The 25,587-nt window shown below is 38.2% G+C and overlaps 1 protein-coding gene across 5 annotated transcripts in view; it reads right to left on the reverse strand.

Moving 5' to 3' along the window:
• Nucleotides 1-25,587, reverse strand: part of LOC107784961 (protein ALWAYS EARLY 3-like) — a 46,443-nt gene that overhangs the window by 7,384 nt on the left and 13,472 nt on the right. For 4 of the 5 annotated variants that reach the window (XM_075231282.1, XM_075231280.1, XM_075231281.1 and 1 more), the window contains exons 6-7: nucleotides 20,659-20,802; nucleotides 20,366-20,581 (exon numbers count right to left, since the gene is read on the reverse strand). In XM_075231282.1, the coding sequence (XP_075087383.1) occupies nucleotides 20,755-20,802 (48 nt within the window). In that variant the 3' untranslated portion in view covers nucleotides 20,366-20,581; nucleotides 20,659-20,754. Of the gene's footprint in view, nucleotides 1-19,556; nucleotides 20,099-20,365; nucleotides 20,582-20,658; nucleotides 20,803-25,587 lie in introns of those variants that run through there. The other variant, XM_016606171.2, reaches the window with a different exon arrangement.

Genomic DNA, 25,587 nt, shown 5'->3' on the forward strand with positions numbered 1-25,587 from the left:
CGAGAAGAGGTCCTAGGAGAACATCTCGAAGGTATGAGCAGCCTCATCAGGTTTCCGATGATTCCCCTGAGCACTACTATCCACCTCAGAACCCACAATACTCTATTGCTCCATTTCAGTATGTTGTCCAGCCACCAAGACACCCCAGAAAGCGAGCACCAGCACCGCAAAATCTCCACCAGTCTCCACAAAATTTTCAAATGCCCTATAACCCACAACGGAGCCAGGGGTATAGAGGGGAACAAAGGTTGAAAGATAATTTTACACCAATAGGAGAGTCCTATGCAAGTGTGTTTGAGAAATTAAAGCATTATGACATGATTGCACCTATTCCTCCAAATTATGTGGACCCACGTGCAAGAAACTTTGACCTTTCTAAAAGGTGTGAATACCATTCCAATGCCCAGGGGCACAATGTTGAAAGTTGTCGGGATTTGAAAAGAGAAATAGAAAGGATGATCCAGGAAAAACTGATAGTGATCCAAGATAATGACACCCAGAATATCACGCAGAATCCTTTATATGCACATGATGATGCACACTTTGTGGGGATGATGTGTGGTGACATGGAGTATGAGAATCCTCTCGGGAACTTGCCGACTGAAATTGGAGAAGGCCATGGTGATTCTGATGAACAAATTTGTGGCTAAATGTCAAGCTTAGCAATTGAAAAGTCATTCCCTCCTCACTAGGAAGGAATCTTGGTAGCTTGTTTTGATGATTTTTCTATTACCTGGGTTATTCCAGGGTGTGATCCAGATTTTATTTGTTTTATTGAGTCGAACCCTTCTATCCCTCTATTTTGTCTGTGTGAGTCTTTTCTGTTCGTTTTGTTGCTATTTTCATTAGCCGGGTTATTTTAGGGTCGTAACTCGGATTTTAGTTTGTTTGTCTTATTGTCAAATCCTTCTATCCGTTATTCAGTGAAATACAGTTTGTCCTTGTTTCATTCCATGCTTAGTTCTTTCGCCGCTAGTTCTAGTGACATGGCATGCATGCGGAACTTTTGGCCAGATCTTAGAAAATTGATCTAATCTTGAATCGGATAACCGAAAAAAGAAGAAGATATTTTTTAGGATGAACAAAGAGTCGAAACACTTTGGAATTAAGCTCGAGTAAGTTTTACCTTCAAATTATTGTGAAGATCGGGTTTGGGAAAGAATTAATTGAAGTTTGTTGGAAAGTTTGACATTAAGGGATGGAAAGTGTCTTTCGACCACGACACACCAAGAAGACAGACATGTTCATCAATGTTGTATCGCGAAAGGAAACCATGTTTGGCATTCTCGAGGCTAGGAGGCCATTTTTCTGCTACCCAAACACTTTACCCTTTGTTACCCCTTTTGAGCCTGTGTTATTTTCTTCGACCACCCTCTTTTGGAATCAAGTTTAGAGTTAAAAGTCCAAAAAAAAAATTGAAATGAAAAAATGAAAAGAAAAGTCCATGCCCAAAGAGTACGAACTGGGGCAACTCTTAGAAAGTACAAGTAAAAAAAAAAAAAAGAAGAAGAAAAGAACAGTCAAAAGCTCATACCCCCAGAAAATAGAAGTTGGGCAACTTGTTTTGAAAAAATAAAAGAAAAAAAAACGGAAAAAAAGAAAAAAAAAGAGAGCAGAAAGAACGATGAAAAATAATAGTTAGGTCAGTTGTTTGAACTACGTTAGACCTGATTCCTTTAAAAAAGGGATACGTAGGCAGCCTTACACGGTTTGGTCCAACAAAATAAGAATTCAAAAAAAATAAAAAAAAATCCAAAAATCCCCAATATCTAAAGCTGTGGCAAAGATTTTATTTCACTTTTGAAAGAGTCGATTCCAAGAGTTGTAAAGTGTACAACCCATCATATTGAGTCTACTTAAAGCCTCCATGCCGACCCATCTTTCCAACCCTATCCAAAAACCTTCCAAATAAAGACCTCCCGATATGCCTTCAAGAATGCCAAGAAACGCATGCAACGAGCAACGGTTGTCACACGACATAGAACACTGTCAGGTTGCTCACACAAAGAAAAAAAAAGAAGAAAAATGAGAGAGTCTTACTAGTGAAAACCCTCATGGGCACTGTAAGACGACGGTAATCAGAGATGAATAAATGAGAGAGACTTGTTGATGAAAACCCCTCGGGGCACCACTAGTCGAAAGTGAGTCATTAAGCTGATGCAAAGAATTGGCACAAACAAGCCCGACTTCAAATGTCATAGGAATGATAAAAGGAAAGATTTGAACAGTTTGAAAGATCAGGCCGCTAAGTCCAAAATGCATGTCATGATCATAAAGGCTAGCTGCCGCCCCCCCAAAAAAAAATCTTCCTCCTTTCCTTCCCGACAGGGGTATTTCTTGTTAATATTGTTTCTTCGCATCATTGTGTCATTCGCTCTGAGTCAGTCCTTGTCAAAACAAGCAAGAAAAGATTTCAAAATCTGCTACCAGCTTTTCAGTTGCACAAAGTAAATTTGGCCAGCACAGTCAGTTGTTACAGCCAACATGTCTTGAGGATTCGTGCAATACGAAGGTTTCCCCCAAAAGACTCTTGTCAGCCTATTTGGCTAAAGCAAGCAAAGATAACCTCAAGGTTAATCAGGGATTCCCTGTAGTACCGAACAAGGACTATGAAGTGGCACATTGTGCAAAACACACTTACCAGTTGTGATTCTCCCTGAGAGACCAAATTGCTCTAAAAGCAAAAGCCATTCAAGATATCTGAAAAGGTTATCCAAGAAAAGAAATCTCTCTTTTTTTTAGATAAGGCTGATTGAGCCTCAAAACACAAGTGGAATTGGGAGCGAAACAATCAGGTTTGATACAGAAAGTAAAGGTCCCTTGTAAGGAACAACAGAGTCTCCCAGCAGTGCAGCCAACTACCAATGCAGTCAGTCTTCCAAAAGTTGGATGATCACAAAGTCAAGCCATCCAAGACTCAAGGCCGCAAACCGACCACCACTTTTAAAACTGACAAAATTTTCTTTGTTTGAAACAGGAACAAAGCAGTGCAAGGAATTTGGGTTTCCAAAAAAAAAAAAAAAAAAAAAAGAGAAGAGCCAACAAAAGGTAAGTTTCTCAAATTTTTGCCTTTATCTGTCTTGCTAGTATGCATAAATGTTGCCATTGCTCTTCACATTTTTCCTTCTAGGATAAAAAGTCCTAGTCCGATGGATTTTCTCCCAATAAAAATCTTAGTCTGATGAATTTTTCTCCTAAGATAGAAAACCTAGTCTGATGAATTTTCTCCTAGGATCGAAATCTTAGTCTGATGAATTTTCTCCTAGGATCGAAATCTTAGTCCGATGAATTTTTCTCCTAAGATAATAAAAAGAGACCTAGTTTGATGAATTTTCTCCTAGGATCAAAATCTTAGTCTGATGAATCTTTCTTCTAAGATAGAAAACTTAGTCTGATGAATCTTTCTCCTAAGATAACAAAAAAAGACCTAGTCTGATGAACTTTCTCCTAGGTTCGAAGTCTTAGTCTGATGAATCATTCTCCTAAGATAGAAAACCTAGTCTGATGAATTTTCTCCTAGGATAAACGTCTTAGTCTGATGAATCTTTCTCCTAAGATCGAAGACCTAGTCTGATGAACTTTCTCCTAGGATCAAAATCTTAGTCTGATGAATCTTTCTCCTAAGATAACAAAAGGACCTAGTCTGATGAACTTTCTCCTAGGATCAAAATCTTAGTCTGATAAATCTTTCTCCTAAGATAGAAAACCTAGTCTGATGAACTTTTTCCTAGAATAAACGTCTTAGTCTGATGAATCTTTCTCCTAAGATAGAAAACCTAGTCTGATGAACTTTCTCCTAGAATAAACGTCTTAGTCTGATGAATCTTTCTCCTAAGTATCTTAGTCTGATGAATCTTTCTCCTAAGATACCAAAAAAAAAAAAAAAAAACTAGTCTGATGAATTTTCTCCTAGGATAATAAGTTTTAAAAAAAAAAGAAAATCTGAAAAAAAAATAAAGGTCAACTTTTAGTTTTCTTGAGTAATCAATCTTTAGTTTTCTTGAAATCAGGGGTCTCGCCTGGAGAATAGGGTCAGTTTTTAGTTTAGTCAAGCTTAGTTTATAGTTTTCTGTAAGCTCAATCTCAAATTTAGGAGATGCACTTCCTAGTTTGGGTTTTTCAGATTTTTATTTCTTTAGAAGATGCACATCCTAGTCGAGTCCTCAATTTTGCTCTCATCATTGCATCCTTCATCAATAACATAGGTAATTTATAGTTCTGCTAATAACTCACAAATCTTCCTAGTGTAAACTGGGGCAGAAAAAGTTTCTTTTGTTGTTTCCGTTTTGTTGTAGTTGCAGGCACCCACCTGGAAAACGAGGGATTTTATTTCAAGTTTTAAGTCAGCAGGCGCCCACCTGGAGAACGAGGGAATTAATTTCAAGTTTTAAGTCAGCAGACGCCCACCTGGAGAATGAGGGAATTTATTTCAAGTTTTAAGTCAACATCAGGCACCCACCTGGAAAACGAGGGATTTTATTTCAAGTTTTTAGGTCAGCAGGCGCCCACCTGGAAAACGAGGGAATTCATTTCAGGTTTTAAGTCAGCACAGGCGCCCACCTGGAGAATGAGGGAATTTATTTCAAGTTTTTAAGTCAGCAGGCGCCCACCTGGAGAATGAGAGAATTCATTTCACGTGTTAAGTCAACAGCAGGCGCCCACCTGGAGAACGGGGGAATTAATTTCAAAGTTTTAAAGTCATCAGGCACCCACCTGGAGAATGAGGTAATTTGTTTTAATTTTCAAGTCATTATCAGGCGCCCACCTGGAGAACGAGAGAATTTATTTCAAGTTTTTAAGTCATCAGGCGCCCACCTGGAGAACGGGGGAATTAATTTCAGTTTTAAGTCAGCAGGCGCCCACCTGAAAAATGAGGGAATTCATTTCTTTTTTAAGTCATCAGGTGCCCACCTGGAAAACGAGGGAATTTATTTCAGTTTTAAGTCATCAGGCGCCCACCTGGAAAATAAGGGAATTCATTTCAAGTTTTAAGTTAGCAACAGACGCCCACCTGGAAAACGAGGGAATTCATTTCAAGTTTTAAGTCAATATCAGGCACCCACCTGGAGAATGAGGGAATTCATTTCTGTTTTAAGTCAGCACAGGCGCCTACCTGGAAAACGAGGGAATTCATTTCAAGTTTTTAAGTCAGCAGGCGCCCACCTGGAGAATGAGGGAATTTATTTCGAGTTCTAAGTCATCAGGCGCCCACCTGGAGAACGAGGGAATTCATTTAAGAATTCAATTCAAGTTAGAAGTAGCAGAAGCTCGCCTCAAGAATGCGAGCTGACATTCCGAGATGACCAAAGGAAGAAGTCTCAATCCAGAATAAAAGAAAAAAAAAAGAAAAAGGAAAAAAGAGAAGTGAGTCCAAAATGCATAAGCCAATGAAAGACATGAACTGCTCAAGACATGGCTGAATACACGAGCACTGCATGTCCGGTCTTGATCCGAAGAAGCTGTAGAAGAATGAATCAGCACCTGCAGTTAGCAAGCCGCAAGGTTCAAATCAAAAGTCTGCATGAAGAACCATTCAAGCCTCAAGATCAAGCCTAGGAAGACTTATAGATAGGAATCTTGTAACTCATAGCTGACAGGCTTAGTTAGTCTTTTTTCATTTTTTGATGTAATAACAGGACCGCGGACCGGAACCTCGACGGAACGGTATCTCACTCGACTCTGTCATCCTCTCCACACACTCCATTACTTCATTCACCCCTGAACTACACGTGACCTGATTCCTTTAAAGCCAAGGATATGTAGGCAACTCAGATACCAGGGCTCGGTCATAATCTTTTGTCCGTCTTTGTTTCGCTTTGAATAAGCGTCGGGTCATAAATCAATTACGTTGCTTATTGTTCTTTGCTCCGAAAACTCTTCGTGTTTCCAAGCAAAGAGGGGCAGCTGTAAGCACGTAATTTTTGATCCGGCACGTTTTTGAGCTATTTTAGTGTTTAAAATATTTATTTAACTTAACTTTAATTTTTATAGAGTTTCAATCAATTTTTACTTCAAATTACAATTTAAAAAAACTCAAAAATATTTTTATTTTTAGTTTAAGGTCAGTTAGTATATTTATGTTTATAGTATTTTAATTTTACCATGACTTTAGCCTATTTTCTCTATTTTTACTTTATTATAACATTTAAAAATATAAAAATATAGTTTTACTTTTAATATTTAATTTTATTTTAGTAGTTTATTAGGAGTGATTTTTATAAATACATTACATTATTTTAGTCTTCTTAGCCCAAAATTAAAACCCAACAAGACATGGACCCAACCCAATTTCCTAAATCCAAGCCCAATCCCTTAACCCTAAGCCCCTTCTCCCTACCTAAAGATAAATACATACCTCACCCAAAATAAAAACAAGAAAAAAAGCGGCCGCTCTTCTCCTCTCTAAAATTTACTCTTTGCCTATTAGTTATCTCCTAAAGAAAAAGCTTTAACTTCAACACCTCTACTGTTTCTATTTGGTATTTACCATAGCAGAAATTTAGTTATCCTTTATTATCTTAGTGGAGTCTGCTTTTGTCCGAGGGAAAATAGTAGAGTCGAGGTCGAAGTTCGATAGCGCATCTAAGACCCGCCTCAGCTCGCTGCCCTACAAAAGCTCTTTGAGTTTCGGTTTTCTCTGGGTCGAGTAGAGTTTGAGTTCGTCCGCGAGATTCGAGTGTTTTCCGGCATGGTCTTTGGTTAACGGGTCTGGTATTATCGGCTCGATCTTCTTTGTAAACCAGCTGAGAAGTATGTTTTTTTTGATATTTCGAAAGTTATAAAAAGGTCCGTTTTCGGCATTTCCTTAGTTCTGCTTGTTTTCTTTTGCTTATTATAGTTTGGTGTTTATTTTTTATTAGCTTATGCCTATTTCGTGTCAGCATTGTTTTAGTTGTTGCTTTGTTTGGTCTTGTTCATTTTCATAATATTCTGTTGGTTTATTCCTTTGAGTTGTGAGGGTTAAAATCGTTGGTGAAATCTATTAAGCAGTTTGGTGGATGTTTAAGTCGTTCTTGCGTGATAACATACATTTATCTTGTTAATTTGACTAGTTTGTTCATTTTTTTCTTAATATTAATTGTCTTGTTCTCTGAATTATGATAATAGATTTGATATAATGGAATTTGGATTTAGTATGTTGGGTCATTAATCTGTTGGGGCTATAGAGTATTGGTACATGTTGGCCTATTTATTCCGTTAACTAATTTACTTCATTCTTCCACAAATAATTTCATAATTCTTGACCTTACAATAATCTAAAATTAGCTTTAGGAAATTAATTAATGAACATCGTAGTTTTCTTTAAGCGCGATTAATAATGAATCATCGTGGTCATGGGTACGGTTTCCGTGGCATGGTCACCATACGTAAATTCCAATTCGGGTGTGCATTTCATGTGACCCAACCATAACTTCAAACAACAATAAAATAAGCATGTCGTAAATCGCGGGTACGTTTCACGTGACGCGATTCGCAATATGTACAAAAACAAACGAGTGCACGACATCGCGACTTGTTCAAATAAATTCCATAAATATTAAAAGCGGTCAAAAAGATAAAATGCGCAATAGGCTTCAAACATGTAATAAATCAGATAATTAGGCCAATTAATAATAGTTGAGCGACCGTGCTAAAACCACGGAATCCGGGAGTGCCTCACACCTTCTCTCGGGTTAACAGAATTCCTTACCCGGTCTTCTGTGTTCGCAGACCATAAATAGAGTCAAATTTTCTCGATTTGGAATTTAAAATAAACCGGTGACTTGGGACACCATAAATTATTCCAAGTGGCGACTCTGATCAAATAAATAATCCCATTTCGAATATTGTCACTTTAATTGGAAAATCTCCCTTATCCCCTGTCCCCGCGGGAAAAAGGAGGTGTGACAGCTCTTAGTTTTAAGTCAATATCAGGCACCCACCTGGAGAATGAGGGAATTCATTTCTGTTTTAAGTCAGCACAGGCGCCTACCTGGAAAACGAGGGAATTCATTTCAAGTTTTTAAGTCAGCAGGCGCCCACCTGGAGAATGAGGGAATTTATTTCGAGTTCTAGGTCATCAGGCGCCCACCTGGAGAACGAGGGAAGTCATTTAAGAATTCAATTCAAGTTAGAAGTAGCAGAAGCTCGCCTCAAGAATGCGAGCTGACATTCCGAGATGACCAAAGGAAGAAGTCTCAATCCAGAATAAAAGAAAAAAAAAAGAAAAAGGAAAAAAGAGAAGTGAGTCCAAAATGCATAAGCCAATGAAAGACATGAACTGCTCAAGACATGGCTGAATACACGAGCACTGCATGTCCGGTCTTGATCCGAAGAAGCTGTAGAAGAATGAATCAGCACCTGCAGTTAGCAAGCCGCAAGGTTCAAATCAAAAGTCTGCATGAAGAACCATTCAAGCCTCAAGATCAAGCCTCGGAAGACTTATAGATAGGAATCTTGTAACTCATAGCTGACAGGCTTAGTTAGTCTTTTTTCATTTTTTGATGTAATAACAGGACAGCGGACCGGAACCTCGACGGAACGGTATCTCACTCGACTCTGTCATCCTCTCCACACACTCCATTACTTCATTCACCCCTGAACTACACGTGACCTGATTCCTTTAAAGCCAAGGATATGTAGGCAACTCAGATACCAGGGCTCGGTCATAATCTTTTGTCCGTCTTTGTTTCGTTTTGAATAAGCGTCGGGTCATAAATCAATTACGTTGCTTATTGTTCTTTGCTCCGAAAACTCTTCGTGTTTCCAAGCAAAGAGGGGCAGCTGTAAGCACGTAATTTTTGATCCGGCACGTTTTTGAGCTATTTTAGTGTTTAAAATATTTATTTAACTTAACTTTAATTTTTATAGAGTTTCAATCAATTTTTACTTCAAATTACAATTTAAAAAAACTCAAAAATATTTTTATTTTTAGTTTAAGGTCAGTTAGTATATTTATGTTTATAGTATTTTAATTTTACCATGACTTTAGCCTATTTTCTCTATTTTTACTTTATTATAACATTTAAAAATATAAAAATATAGTTTTACTTTTAATATTTAATTTTATTTTAGTAGTTTATTAGGAGTGATTTTTATAAATACATTACATTATTTTAGTCTTCTTAGCCCAAAATTAAAACCCAACAAGACATGGACCCAACCCAATTTCCTAAATCCAAGCCCAATCCCTTAACCCTAAGCCCCTTCTCCCTACCTAAAGATAAATACATACCTCACCCAAAATAAAAACAAGAAAAAAAGCGGCCGCTCTTCTCCTCTCTAAAATTTACTCTTTGCCTATTAGTTATCTCCTAAAGAAAAAGCTTTAACTTCAACACCTCTACTGTTTCTATTTGGTATTTACCATAGCAGAAATTTAGTTATCCTTTATTATCTTAGTGGAGTCTGCTTTTGTCCGAGGGAAAATAGTAGAGTCGAGGTCGAAGTTCGATAGCGCATCTAAGACCCGCCTCAGCTCGCTGCCCTACAAAAGCTCTTTGAGTTTCGGTTTTCTCTGGGTCGAGTAGAGTTTGAGTTCGTCCGCGAGATTCGAGTGTTTTCCGGCATGGTCTTTGGTTAACGGGTCTGGTATTATCGGCTCGATCTTCTTTGTAAACCAGCTGAGAAGTATGTTTTTTTTGATATTTCGAAAGTTATAAAAAGGTCCGTTTTCGGCATTTCCTTAGTTCTGCTTGTTTTCTTTTGCTTATTATAGTTTGGTGTTTATTTTTTATTAGCTTATGCCTATTTCGTGTCAGCATTGTTTTAGTTGTTGCTTTGTTTGGTCTTGTTCATTTTCATAATATTCTGTTGGTTTATTCCTTTGAGTTGTGAGGGTTAAAATCGTTGGTGAAATCTATTAAGCAGTTTGGTGGATGTTTAAGTCGTTCTTGCGTGATAACATACATTTATCTTGTTAATTTGACTAGTTTGTTCATTTTTTTCTTAATATTAATTGTCTTGTTCTCTGAATTATGATAATAGATTTGATATAATGGAATTTGGATTTAGTATGTTGGGTCATTAATCTGTTGGGGCTATAGAGTATTGGTACATGTTGGCCTATTTATTCCGTTAACTAATTTACTTCATTCTTCCACAAATAATTTCATAATTCTTGACCTTACAATAATCTAAAATTAGCTTTAGGAAATTAATTAATGAACATCGTAGTTTTCTTTAAGCGCGATTAATAATGAATCATCGTGGTCATGGGTACGGTTTCCGTGGCATGGTCACCATACGTAAATTCCAATTCGGGTGTGCATTTCATGTGACCCAACCATAACTTCAAACAACAATAAAATAAGCATGTCGTAAATCGCGGGTACGTTTCACGTGACGCGATTCGCAATATGTACAAAAACAAACGAGTGCACGACATCGCGACTTGTTCAAATAAATTCCATAAATATTAAAAGCGGTCAAAAAGATAAAATGCGCAATAGGCTTCAAACATGTAATAAATCAGATAATTAGGCCAATTAATAATAGTTGAGCGACCGTGCTAAAACCACGGAATCCGGGAGTGCCTCACACCTTCTCTCGGGTTAACAGAATTCCTTACCCGGTCTTCTGTGTTCGCAGACCATAAATAGAGTCAAATTTTCTCGATTTGGAATTTAAAATAAACCGGTGACTTGGGACACCATAAATTATTCCAAGTGGCGACTCTGATCAAATAAATAATCCCATTTCGAATATTGTCACTTTAATTGGAAAAACTCCCTTATCCCCTGTCCCCGCGGGAAAAAGGAGGTGTGACAGCTCTTAGTTTTAAGTCAATATCAGGCACCCACCTGGAGAATGAGGGAATTCATTTCTGTTTTAAGTCAGCACAGGCGCCTACCTGGAAAACGAGGGAATTCATTTCAAGTTTTTAAGTCAGCAGGCGCCCACCTGGAGAATGAGGGAATTTATTTCGAGTTCTAGGTCATCAGGCGCCCACCTGGAGAACGAGGGAATTCATTTAAGAATTCAATTCAAGTTAGAAGTAGCAGAAGCTCGCCTCAAGAATGCGAGCTGACATTCCGAGATGACCAAAGGAAGAAGTCTCAATCCAGAATAAAAGAAAAAAAAAAGAAAAAGGAAAAAAGAGAAGTGAGTCCAAAATGCATAAGCCAATGAAAGACATGAACTGCTCAAGACATGGCTGAATACACGAGCACTGCATGTCCGGTCTTGATCCGAAGAAGCTGTAGAAGAATGAATCAGCACCTGCAGTTAGCAAGCCGCAAGGTTCAAATCAAAAGTCTGCATGAAGAACCATTCAAGCCTCAAGATCAAGCCTCGGAAGACTTATAGATAGGAATCTTGTAACTCATAGCTGACAGGCTTAGTTAGTCTTTTTTCATTTTTTGATGTAATAACAGGACAGCGGACCGGAACCTCGACGGAACGGTATCTCACTCGACTCTGTCATCCTCTCCACACACTCCATTACTTCATTCACCCCTGAACTACACGTGACCTGATTCCTTTAAAGCCAAGGATATGTAGGCAACTCAGATACCAAGGCTCGGTCATAATCTTTTGTCCGTCTTTGTTTCGCTTTGAATAAGCGTCGGGTCATAAATCAATTACGTTGCTTATTGTTCTTTGCTCCGAAAACTCTTCGTGTTTCCAAGCAAAGAGGGGCAGCTGTAAGCACGTAATTTTTGATCCGGCACGTTTTTGAGCTATTTTAGTGTTTAAAATATTTATTTAACTTAACTTTAATTTTTATAGAGTTTCAATCAATTTTTACTTCAAATTACAATTTAAAAAAACTCAAAAATATTTTTATTTTTAGTTTAAGGTCAGTTAGTATATTTATGTTTATAGTATTTTAATTTTACCATGACTTTAGCCTATTTTCTCTATTTTTACTTTATTATAACATTTAAAAATATAAAAATATAGTTTTACTTTTAATATTTAATTTTATTTTAGTAGTTTATTAGGAGTGATTTTTATAAATACATTACATTATTTTAGTCTTCTTAGCCCAAAATTAAAACCCAACAAGACATGGACCCAACCCAATTTCCTAAATCCAAGCCCAATCCCTTAACCCTAAGCCCCTTCTCCCTACCTAAAGATAAATACATACCTCACCCAAAATAAAAACAAGAAAAAAAGCGGCCGCTCTTCTCCTCTCTAAAATTTACTCTTTGCCTATTAGTTATCTCCTAAAGAAAAAGCTTTAACTTCAACACCTCTACTGTTTCTATTTGGTATTTACCATAGCAGAAATTTAGTTATCCTTTATTATCTTAGTGGAGTCTGCTTTTGTCCGAGGGAAAATAGTAGAGTCGAGGTCGAAGTTCGATAGCGCATCTAAGACCCGCCTCAGCTCGCTGCCCTACAAAAGCTCTTTGAGTTTCGGTTTTCTCTGGGTCGAGTAGAGTTTGAGTTCGTCCGCGAGATTCGAGTGTTTTCCGGCATGGTCTTTGGTTAACGGGTCTGGTATTATCGGCTCGATCTTCTTTGTAAACCAGCTGAGAAGTATGTTTTTTTTGATATTTCGAAAGTTATAAAAAGGTCCGTTTTCGGCATTTCCTTAGTTCTGCTTGTTTTCTTTTGCTTATTATAGTTTGGTGTTTATTTTTTATTAGCTTATGCCTATTTCGTGTCAGCATTGTTTTAGTTGTTGCTTTGTTTGGTCTTGTTCATTTTCATAATATTCTGTTGGTTTATTCCTTTGAGTTGTGAGGGTTAAAATCGTTGGTGAAATCTATTAAGCAGTTTGGTGGATGTTTAAGTCGTTCTTGCGTGATAACATACATTTATCTTGTTAATTTGACTAGTTTGTTCATTTTTTTCTTAATATTAATTGTCTTGTTCTCTGAATTATGATAATAGATTTGATATAATGGAATTTGGATTTAGTATGTTGGGTCATTAATCTGTTGGGGCTATAGAGTATTGGTACATGTTGGCCTATTTATTCCGTTAACTAATTTACTTCATTCTTCCACAAATAATTTCATAATTCTTGACCTTACAATAATCTAAAATTAGCTTTAGGAAATTAATTAATGAACATCGTAGTTTTCTTTAAGCGCGATTAATAATGAATCATCGTGGTCATGGGTACGGTTTCCGTGGCATGGTCACCATACGTAAATTCCAATTCGGGTGTGCATTTCATGTGACCCAACCATAACTTCAAACAACAATAAAATAAGCATGTCGTAAATCGCGGGTACGTTTCACGTGACGCGATTCGCAATATGTACAAAAACAAACGAGTGCACGACATCGCGACTTGTTCAAATAAATTCCATAAATATTAAAAGCGGTCAAAAAGATAAAATGCGCAATAGGCTTCAAACATGTAATAAATCAGATAATTAGGCCAATTAATAATAGTTGAGCGACCGTGCTAAAACCACGGAATCCGGGAGTGCCTCACACCTTCTCTCGGGTTAACAGAATTCCTTACCCGGTCTTCTGTGTTCGCAGACCATAAATAGAGTCAAATTTTCTCGATTTGGAATTTAAAATAAACCGGTGACTTGGGACACCATAAATTATTCCAAGTGGCGACTCTGATCAAATAAATAATCCCATTTCGAATATTGTCACTTTAATTGGAAAATCTCCCTTATCCCCTGTCCCCGCGGGAAAAAGGAGGTGTGACAGCTCTTAGTTTTAAGTCAATATCAGGCACCCACCTGGAGAATGAGGGAATTCATTTCTGTTTTAAGTCAGCACAGGCGCCTACCTGGAAAACGAGGGAATTCATTTCAAGTTTTTAAGTCAGCAGGCGCCCACCTGGAGAATGAGGGAATTTATTTCGAGTTCTAGGTCATCAGGCGCCCACCTGGAGAACGAGGGAAGTCATTTAAGAATTCAATTCAAGTTAGAAGTAGCAGAAGCTCGCCTCAAGAATGCGAGCTGACATTCCGAGATGACCAAAGGAAGAAGTCTCAATCCAGAATAAAAGAAAAAAAAAGAAAAAGGAAAAAAGAGAAGTGAGTCCAAAATGCATAAGCCAATGAAAGACATGAACTGCTCAAGACATGGCTGAATACACGAGCACTGCATGTCCGGTCTTGATCCGAAGAAGCTGTAGAAGAATGAATCAGCACCTGCAGTTAGCAAGCCGCAAGGTTCAAATCAAAAGTCTGCATGAAGAACCATTCAAGCCTCAAGATCAAGCCTCGGAAGACTTATAGATAGGAATCTTGTAACTCATAGCTGACAGGCTTAGTTAGTCTTTTTTCATTTTTTGATGTAATAACAGGACAGCGGACCGGAACCTCGACGGAACGGTATCTCACTCGACTCTGTCATCCTCTCCACACACTCCATTACTTCATTCACCCCTGAACTACACGTGACCTGATTCCTTTAAAGCCAAGGATATGTAGGCAACTCAGATACCAGGGCTTGGTCATAATCTTTTGTCCGTCTTTGTTTCGTTTTGAATAAGCGTCGGGTCATAAATCAATTACGTTGCTTATTGTTCTTTGCTCCGAAAACTCTTCGTGTTTCCAAGCAAAGAGGGGCAGCTGTAAGCACGTAATTTTTGATCCGGCACGTTTTTGAGCTATTTTAGTGTTTAAAATATTTATTTAACTTAACTTTAATTTTTATAGAGTTTCAATCAATTTTTACTTCAAATTACAATTTAAAAAAACTCAAAAATATTTTTATTTTTAGTTTAAGGTCAGTTAGTATATTTATGTTTATAGTATTTTAATTTTACCATGACTTTAGCCTATTTTCTCTATTTTTACTTTATTATAACATTTAAAAATATAAAAATATAGTTTTACTTTTAATATTTAATTTTATTTTAGTAGTTTATTAGGAGTGATTTTTATAAATACATTACATTATTTTAGTCTTCTTAGCCCAAAATTAAAACCCAACAAGACATGGACCCAACCCAATTTCCTAAATCCAAGCCCAATCCCTTAACCCTAAGCCCCTTCTCCCTACCTAAAGATAAATACATACCTCACCCAAAATAAAAACAAGAAAAAAAGCGGCCGCTCTTCTCCTCTCTAAAATTTACTCTTTGCCTATTAGTTATCTCCTAAAGAAAAAGCTTTAACTTCAACACCTCTACTGTTTCTATTTGGTATTTACCATAGCAGAAATTTAGTTATCCTTTATTATCTTAGTGGAGTCTGCTTTTGTCCGAGGGAAAATAGTAGAGTCGAGGTCGAAGTTCGATAGCGCATCTAAGACCCGCCTCAGCTCGCTGCCCTACAAAAGCTCTTTGAGTTTCGGTTTTCTCTGGGTCGAGTAGAGTTTGAGTTCGTCCGCGAGATTCGAGTGTTTTCCGGCATGGTCTTTGGTTAACGGGTCTGGTATTATCGGCTCGATCTTCTTTGTAAACCAGCTGAGAAGTATGTTTTTTTTGATATTTCGAAAGTTATAAAAAGGTCCGTTTTCGGCATTTCCTTAGTTCTGCTTGTTTTCTTTTGCTTATTATAGTTTGGTGTTTATTTTTTATTAGCTTATGCCTATTTCGTGTCAGCATTGTTTTAGTTGTTGCTTTGTTTGGTCTTGTTCATTTTCATAATATTCTGTTGGTTTATTCCTTTGAGTTGTGAGGGTTAAAATCGTTGGTGAAATCTATTAAGCAGTTTGGTGGATGTTTAAGTCGTTCTTGCGTGATAACATACATTTATCTTGTTAATTTGACTAGTTTGTTCATTTTTTTCTTAATATTAATTGTCTTGTTCTCTGAATTATGATAATAGATTTGATATAATGGAATTTGGATTTAGTATGTTGGGTCATTAATCTGTTGGGGCTATAGAGTATTGGTACATGTTGGCCTATTTATTCCGTTAACTAATTTACTTCATTCTTCCACAAATAATTTCATAATTCTTGACCTTACAATAATCTAAAATTAGCTTTAGGAAATTAATTAATGAACATCGTAGTTTTCTTTAAGCGCGATTAATAATGAATCATCGTGGTCATGGGTACGGTTTCCGTGGCATGGTCACGATACGTAAATTCCAATTCGGGTGTGCATTTCATGTGACCCAACCATAACTTCAAACAACAATAAAATAAGCATGTCGTAAATCGCGGGTACGTTTCACGTGACGCGATTCGCAATATGTACAAAAACAAACGAGTGCACGACATCGCGACTTGTTCAAATAAATTCCATAAATATTAAAAGCGGTCAAAAAGATAAAATGCGCAATAGGCTTCAAACATGTAATAAATCAGATAATTAGGCCAATTAATAATAGTTGAGCGACCGTGCTAAAACCACGGAATCCGGGAGTGCCTCACACCTTCTCTCGGGTTAACAGAATTCCTTACCCGGTCTTCTGTGTTCGCAGACCATAAATAGAGTCAAATTTTCTCGATTTGGAATTTAAAATAAACCGGTGACTTGGGACACCATAAATTATTCCAAGTGGCGACTCTGATCAAATAAATAATCCCATTTCGAATATTGTCACTTTAATTGGAAAATCTCCCTTATCCCCTGTCCCCGCGGGAAAAAGGAGGTGTGACAGCTCTTAGTTTTAAGTCAATATCAGGCACCCACCTGGAGAATGAGGGAATTCATTTCTGTTTTAAGTCAGCACAGGCGCCTACCTGGAAAACGAGGGAATTCATTTCAAGTTTTTAAGTCAGCAGGCGCCCACCTGGAGAATGAGGGAATTTATTTCGAGTTCTAGGTCATCAGGCGCCCACCTGGAGAACGAGGGAAGTCATTTAAGAATTCAATTCAAGTTAGAAGTAGCAGAAGCTCGCCTCAAGAATGCGAGCTGACATTCCGAGATGACCAAAGGAAGAAGTCTCAATCCAGAATAAAAGAAAAAAAAAAGAAAAAGGAAAAAAGAGAAGTGAGTCCAAAATGCATAAGCCAATGAAAGACATGAACTGCTCAAGACATGGCTGAATACACGAGCACTGCATGTCCGGTCTTGATCCGAAGAAGCTGTAGAAGAATGAATCAGCACCTGCAGTTAGCAAGCCGCAAGGTTCAAATCAAAAGTCTGCATGAAGAACCATTCAAGCCTCAAGATCAAGCCTCGGAAGACTTATAGATAGGAATCTTGTAACTCATAGCTGACAGGCTTAGTTAGTCTTTTTTCATTTTTTGATGTAATAACAGGACAGCGGACCGGAACCTCGACGGAACGGTATCTCACTCGACTCTGTCATCCTCTCCACACACTCCATTACTTCATTCACCCCTGAACTACACGTGACCTGATTCCTTTAAAGCCAAGGATATGTAGGCAACTCAGATACCAGGGCTTGGTCATAATCTTTTGTCCGTCTTTGTTTCGTTTTGAATAAGCGTCGGGTCATAAATCAATTACGTTGCTTATTGTTCTTTGCTCCGAAAACTCTTCGTGTTTCCAAGCAAAGAGGGGCAGCTGTAAGCACGTAATTTTTGATCCGGCACGTTTTTGAGCTATTTTAGTGTTTAAAATATTTATTTAACTTAACTTTAATTTTTATAGAGTTTCAATCAATTTTTACTTCAAATTACAATTTAAAAAAACTCAAAAATATTTTTATTTTTAGTTTAAGGTCAGTTAGTATATTTATGTTTATAGTATTTTAATTTTACCATGACTTTAGCCTATTTTCTCTATTTTTACTTTATTATAACATTTAAAAATATAAAAATATAGTTTTACTTTTAATATTTAATTTTATTTTAGTAGTTTATTAGGAGTGATTTTTATAAATACATTACATTATTTTAGTCTTCTTAGCCCAAAATTAAAACCCAACAAGACATGGACCCAACCCAATTTCCTAAATCCAAGCCCAATCCCTTAACCCTAAGCCCCTTCTCCCTACCTAAAGATAAATACACACCTCACCCAAAATAAAAACAAGAAAAAAAGCGGCCGCTCTTCTCCTCTCTAAAATTTACTCTTTGCCTATTAGTTATCTCCTAAAGAAAAAGCTTTAACTTCAACACCTCTACTGTTTCTATTTGGTATTTACCATAGCAGAAATTTAGTTATCCTTTATTATCTTAGTGGAGTCTGCTTTTGTCCGAGGGAAAATAGTAGAGTCGAGGTCGATGTTCGATAGCGCATCTAAGACCCGCCTCAGCTCGCTGCCCTACAAAAGCTCTTTGAGTTTCGGTTTTCTCTGGGTCGAGTAGAGTTCGAGTTCGTCCGCGAGATTCGAGTGTTTTCCGGCATGGTCTTTGGTTAACGGGTCTGGTATTATCGGCTCGATCTTCTTTGTAAACCAGCTGAGAAGTATGTTTTTTTTGATATTTCGAAAGTTATAAAAAGGTCCGTTTTCGGCATTTCCTTAGTTCTGTTTGTTTTCTTTTGCTTATTATAGTTTGGTGTTTATTTTTGATTAGCTTATGCCTATTTCGTGTCAGCATTGTTTTAGTTGTTGCTTTGTTTGGTCTTGTTCATTTTCATAATATTCTGTTGGTTTATTCCTTTGAGTTGTGAGGGTTAAAATCGTTGGTGAAATCTATTAAGCAGTTTGGTGGATGTTTAAGTCGTTCTTGCGTGATAACATACATTTATCTTGTTAATTTGACTAGTTTGTTCATTTTTTTCTTAATATTAATTGTCTTGTTCTCTGAATTATGATAATAGATTTGATATAATGGAATTTGGATTTAGTATGTTGGGTCATTAATCTGTTGGGGCTATAGAGTATTGGTACATGTTGGCCTATTTATTCCGTTAACTAATTTACTTCATTCTTCCACAAATAATTTCATAATTCTTGACCTTACAATAATCTAAAATTAGCTTTAGGAAATTAATTAATGAACATCGTAGTTTTCTTTAAGCGCGATTAATAATGAATCATCGTGGTCATGGGTACGGTTTCCGTGGCATGGTCACGATACGTAAATTCCAATTCGGGTGTGCATTTCATGTGACCCAACCATAACTTCAAACAACAATAAAATAAGCATGTCGTAAATCGCGGGTACGTTTCACGTGACGCGATTCGCAATATGTACAAAAACAAACGAGTGCACGACATCGCGACTTGTTCAAATAAATTCCATAAATATTAAAAGCGGTCAAAAAGATAAAATGCGCAATAGGCTTCAAACATGTAATAAATCAGATAATTAGGCCAATTAATAATAGTTGAGCGACCGTGCTAAAACCACGGAATCCGGGAGTGCCTCACACCTTCTCTCGGGTTAACAGAATTCCTTACCCGGTCTTCTGTGTTCGCAGACCATAAATAGAGTCAAATTTTCTCGATTTGGAATTTAAAATAAACCGGTGACTTGGGACACCATAAATTATTCCAAGTGGCGACTCTGATCAAATAAATAATCCCATTTCGAATATTGTCACTTTAATTGGAAAAACTCCCGTATCCCCTGTCCCCGCGGGAAAAAGGAAGTGTGACAATACTATATGAAAAAGGACTGCAATTACAAAGGCTATGCAAAAGCAGAAAAAATAAATTTATAGTTGTGCATATTGGGACCATTGAATGTTGGAATAAAGAATGGAGTTCACATGAGTACGCACACAATATTTATTTTATATTGTTCACCTTTTGTATGGCATATAAAATTCGAGATAAGGACCACAATATTATAGAACTTCAAAAGACAGTAAAGTATTGTAAAAATGGTGGAGATTTCAAAAATAAATTAAGAAGGAATATTTGCAAAATACAAGTAGCAAGAACACTCACCATAACTAGGGTTTATTTCACCATTGCTCCTAATAATCATTGCTGGGATCGCAAGTAGTAAAGACTTGAAATGTAATCAAGAATGATAGGGTTTTTTTACCTACTGTAATAGAGATAAACTACCTACCTTAATAGAGATAAAATGAGTGAATTGGAGAAGGGAGGCTCTTAAAAAAGGAGGGAAATCAACTGAATAGGGGGTGAAAGAGCGGGTATTTCTTTCCCTTAAGCATCACGTGCAAATCACGTGTTATTTCTCTGTTAGGTTTTTAACGGGAGTGAGTATTCTCTGTTAGTGAGACTAAAAGTGCTCAAGTTTTGTAAACTTAAAGGGCAAATAGTGCTAAGGGTTATATTTAGAGGACAAAGTTAAGCCTACCCCTAAAGATAAAGGGGTAATTTTGGCTAAAAACTCGATAAGTTCTGAAGGAATTTCTGCTTCGTTTCTATCTGACATATTCTTCGACTTAGGATCAGGTAGCTGCAAGATCAATGCACTAAAATCAATTGACACAGAGAAGTGAAATAGCCACATGCTAAAAGATCTTACAGTTGGCATGTGGCTCAGGGATAAATCGGCCTGGAAACCATGTGAATGCGTTTTTCTAAGAAACTGATAAATATTGACATGCTATGCTTAATCATAACATCTTTAGAAACTTTTCAAACATCATTTTAAAAACGATTTGGGTCACGCGATGCTTTTAGAAATAATCCCAACAGAAATAACAGTTGAATGACTGTGTACCTGCACGGCTGCATCTACCATAGGTCGGGCTTTGATTTTTGAACTTTCTATTATCTCGTTGACAAGGAACCCTGATTCCTGCGGTGTACAAGTCCACCGATCAAAAGTGCTAAAAACTCTAGGATCGACAAAATTTATAACTGGCCTTGGCCATGTGAGTGAAACGCTTCCCTGATAGGTATTCCGCTGTCTCAAGCAATACAGAGCAGAAGAAACCTGCCAAAGCAAACGAAATACCATAGCAAACTTTGTGCATCTTAGAAATTTAAATTCTAATACGAGGATAAACATACCTGCTCATTGACTTCATTTAACTGTATTAGCACGGCAGCATATTGCTTCCTGAAAGGCTCCGAGTCCTTAAGAGAACAGTCATTGCTCTTTTGGTTTTAAAATACATCATCAATTATGCGCCTCAACTCTGAAACAACTGCGTCCTACAAGTTCAAGCCAATGTCATGAGCTCACTGCACATCTAGCACAAAATATTCATGCCTCTTGTATATCCATATCAACTAGAGAAATACATCTATTGACACAAATCGCAGAACAGACATACATTGAAATACAAGAATAGCCAGAACTTAACAGCTAAACTAAAAATAAAAGACAAGAAGCAGTGAAGCTCTAAAATAGAAGAAACTAGTCATCAATATGGCAACAACAACTGCTCAAACTAGCTAAGCTCTACCTTAAGTATTCCCCACTTCAAACAAAACAGTAAACACAGATTCTTTTTATCAACATATACATGCTCAATAAATACCACCTCCACAGATTTAGAAACGGTGTATAGATGCACATAGGCCTGTACTTAGACTAGGTTCTATAAAGCTTCTTCAGCCTTCGTTTTTAAAGAAGTAAATAGAGCCTTAATCTGCTAGTACATGAAAGCTTACCTCTTCTACAATCTTCCTTTTGCATGAATAAACCCTTAAAGTTCAGAAAAGAAGAATATTTTTCTCTCATTAGCTTATCCCGGTAATGTTGACATGAACGCCAACAAGTTCTATTGATACAGGTATTTATTTGGTTGAATTAAAAAACAAAATACTGTTAGAAATGTGTGACCATCTCATCTAATAGTTTTAACTTTAAAGTTTAAACTATTAGAAAGTTACATATTTATTTATTAGTTATAGGTTTTAAACACTCTCCCTCACATGCAAGCTTGATTCGTTTACTTGACCCAAGCACGTGAAAATAATTTTGATTTTGGGCGCCGGTGATTGGTGAGAATTGAAGCACCAGGAATCTTGACGATCACCATAATTTCTGCCACAATGCAAAAATTCTGGTGATTGATCAGAATTTGTGGCAAATCCTGGTGAGTTTTTGAAACATTCAGGATCTACCTTTCCGTTTTAATCTGTATGCACCAAACTTGCAGCCTTGAAAATATTCTAGTAGCTTGTAAAATTCGCATTTCCTTTGGCATGCGCCAATCATTCATATTCCTTCTAAATTTACTACCCAAGTACCATTAACTCTAGAATCAATTAAAGTAGCATCTTTGGCTTAAAAAGCTCAAGCATACAAACTAGGGAATTTGTCCATCAAAAAAGGGCCAGCCATACAAGCTAGCATTTGGTGAAACTTTTAAGGCAGAAGAGAGAACATTCACAAATTGAAGTTCAGTGTCTTGTCTTTCTTAGCCTTTTGGTGCAACGTCCAGAATGGTATGATATAGAAATCTCAAATGCTTTTAAGGCAGAAGAGAGAACATTCACAAATTGAAGTTCAGTGTCTTGTCTTTCTTAGCCTTTTGGTGCAACGTCCAGAATGGTATGATATAGACAGCTTTATAGATTTCCTTCGCTATCTCTCGAATTAGAGTAGGCGGGAAATAAGTTTTTGTAAGTGTATACAGTCAAAATCGAGCTTGCCCTTCGTATGACTAATCGAGAGTGGAACATAATAGGACAAGGTTCGAACTCGTGTAATATCGAACCATGATGCGAAGTTTGACTGTCGAGCTCGTGACCTAGAGACCGATCGAGATCGAGATCGCCCAAGATCGAGACCGACCAAGAAAGAAAGAGATCGAGCGAGACCGAGGAAAGCTTATCGAGCCAAAAAAACATAAAGCCGAAATATCCGCAATTAGGCGAGAATCACGGCGGAAATTCCGGCACATATCAAGGAGAGACCAATTAATTAGCATATCATGAGATTCCTTACTGTATTTAGAATTATATCAAGAGTAAGACTCCCCTACCATATAAAGGGGGTCTAATCATTTGTAGAGGGGGATTACATTTACACAATACAAAGCAATACATTGCCTTCTTTTAGCTTTCATTATTTTGTTACTCTGTTCATATACTAGCAGAATCTTCATTTGGTTCGAGATTGACCTAACTCGAGGCCAAAGCTATACGATTCGTTTGGTTTGCATTTATTTCTTTCTACAATCAATTTCAAATATCAATTTATATGTTTTCTCAGTTTGTGCCAAGTTATATCACGTATCCTTAGAGCCACGTATAAATTCAATTGTTATCCGTATTTTGGGTAAACAGTTTGGCGCCCACCGTGGGGCTAAGGATAATAGTGAATGCCTGGTACTAACCCTCGTAACACACACTATTTTATACTTGTTCTTGTGAGTATCTTTGATTCCAGGATCATGTCGAACTCTCAGGCAGCACCCGTACACGTGGACAATGACTTCGGTCACCATGATGAAAATGACAACATACCACCAGGGAACGGCGTACCTCCAGTTGGTCTCGATGGAGTTCCGACAATAGATCTGATCGACGTCAGCTCGCATGTAGCCATTAATGCAAATTTGGTCGTCGATCCCGAGCTTAGCGTCCGCAGGGATGTTCGGTCGGCCGCTCAGAGCATACATGGCGGCAAAGAAGACGGAATCAGCCTTCGAATGATCTTCGAGATATTGCAGGCTCAACAAGCCGCGATAGCACAACTCCGAAACCAGAACCATGCACCAAGCAGGATCGAGCCCAAGCCATCCTAGGAAGCTGTTCACGGGCGAATCGGTGTCGAGGAAATCGAACGAAAATGAATCGGGGACCGATCCCGCAATCATGAAGATGCTCGAGGAACTAACGAAGCGAGTTGAATCGGGGGAAAAGAAGATCGAAGCAAACGACAAGAAGATGGAAACTTATAACTCTAGGGTTGATCAGATCCCGGGGGCACCACCAATATTAAAGGGTTTGGATTCCAAAAAGTTCTTACAAAAGCCCCTCCCCCTGAGCGCGGCTCCCAAACCGATCCCCAAGAAGTTCCGCATGCCCGAGATTCCTAAGTATAATGGAACGACCGACCCCAACGAGCATGTCATCTCTTACACGTGTGCGATTAAAGGGAATGATCTAGAGGACGACGAGATCGAATCCGTGTTACTAAAGAAATTCGGGGAAACCCTGTCAAAGGGAGAAATGATATGGTACCATAATTTACTACCTAATTCTATCGATTCTTTTGCCATGCTTGCAGATTCTTTTGTAAAAGCACATGCCGGAGCCATAAAGGTCGAGACTAGGAAGTCGGACCTTTTCAAGGTAAAGCAGAAAGATAACGAGATGCTCAGAGAGTTTGTGTCTCGATTCCAAATGGAACGAATGGATCTACCACCGGTCGCCGATGATTGAGTCGTTCAAGCTTTCACTCAAGGACTAAATGAACGAAGCTCAGTGGCTTCACAACAGTTAAAGCAGAACTTGATTGAGTACCCGACTGTTACCTGGGCCGATGTACATAATCGATATCAATCGAAGATTAGAGTCGAAGACGACCAGCTGGGGGCTCCTTCCGGGTCCGTTACCAAAAGGGACGTTGATCGAGAACCAAGGTCGAACAGGGATCGATATCAGCCGTATAATAGAAATCGCAGGGGCAACGGACCTGGGCACAACTCCGTACGAGGTGAAAGGAGAAATGATCGAAGCCAGAGCTCTCGAGGGCTCATGAGCAAGAATGGTTTCAACAGGCATACCGGACCTAAGGAAGCACCGCGATTGTCAGAATATAACTTCAATGTTGATGCATCCGCCATCGTATCGGCCATCGATCGCATCAAGGATACTAAATGGCCTCGACCTCTGCAGACCGACCCAGCCCAGAGAAATCCCAATCAAGTATGCAAATATCATGGCACCCATGGCCATACAACGGAAAATTGCAGACAGTTGAGAGAAGAAGTAGCCCGGTTATTCAATGAAGGGCACTTTCGGGAGTTTCTAAGTGATCGGGCCAAGAATCATTTCAAAAACCGAGAGTTCAACAGACAAAATGAGCAAGAACCGCAATACGTTATTCACATGATTGTCGGAGGGATCGATGTTCCCCAAGGGCCAATGTTAAAACGCACTAAGGTGTCAATCACAAGGGAGAAGCGATTTCGGGCTCAGGATTACATACCGAAAGGAACCTTGTCCTTCGAAGACGCAGAAGGAATCATACAGCCCCATAACGATGCACTGGTAATATATGTACTCATGAATAAAACTCAAGTTAAACGTGTGTTAATTGATCCAGGTAGTTCGGCCAACATCATTCGATCGAGGGTCGTAGAACAACTCGGTCTACAAGACCAAGTCGTGCCCGCGGCCCGAGTGAAAAACGGATTCAACATGGCATGTGAAACCACTAAAGGCGAGATAACTTTGCGGGTAAACGTGGCCGGGACCATCCAAGAGACGAAGTTCCATGTGATCAAGGGCGACATGAGGTATAACGCTTTGTTCGGGAGACCATGGATCCACAACATGAGAGTAGTGCCCTCGACTCTTCATCAGGTTCTAAAATTCCCAACATCAAAGGGAATCAAAACAGTCTACGGGGAGCAACCTGCCGCAAAGGAAATATTTGCCGTTGACGAAGTGATTCCGATATCGACATTCTCATCTACGAAGGGGTCAAATTCGAAGGGAAAACAGGAGGCCAAATAGCAATCATAGACGCCGGCCTCGATCCAACTAGAAAAGCAGGGGACTGACGAAGATGATAACTATGGAGTCCCTCGATCCTTCATAATCCCCGATGACTCTGACGCCACCAAGTCAACGGTAGAAGAGCTAGAGCAAGTCATACTGATCGAACATCTGCCCGAACGAAAGGTATACCTGGGCACGGGGTTAACTCCCGAGCTCAGGAAAAAATTTATTCAATTTCTTATAGCTAACATGGATTGCTTTGCTTGGTCCTATCTCGACATGACAAGGATCCCACCGGAAATCACCACCAATAAA

This window comes from Nicotiana tabacum, chromosome 15, assembly GCF_000715075.1.
Source record: "Nicotiana tabacum cultivar K326 chromosome 15, ASM71507v2, whole genome shotgun sequence".
In the NCBI taxonomy this organism is placed as follows: domain Eukaryota; kingdom Viridiplantae; phylum Streptophyta; class Magnoliopsida; order Solanales; family Solanaceae; genus Nicotiana; species Nicotiana tabacum.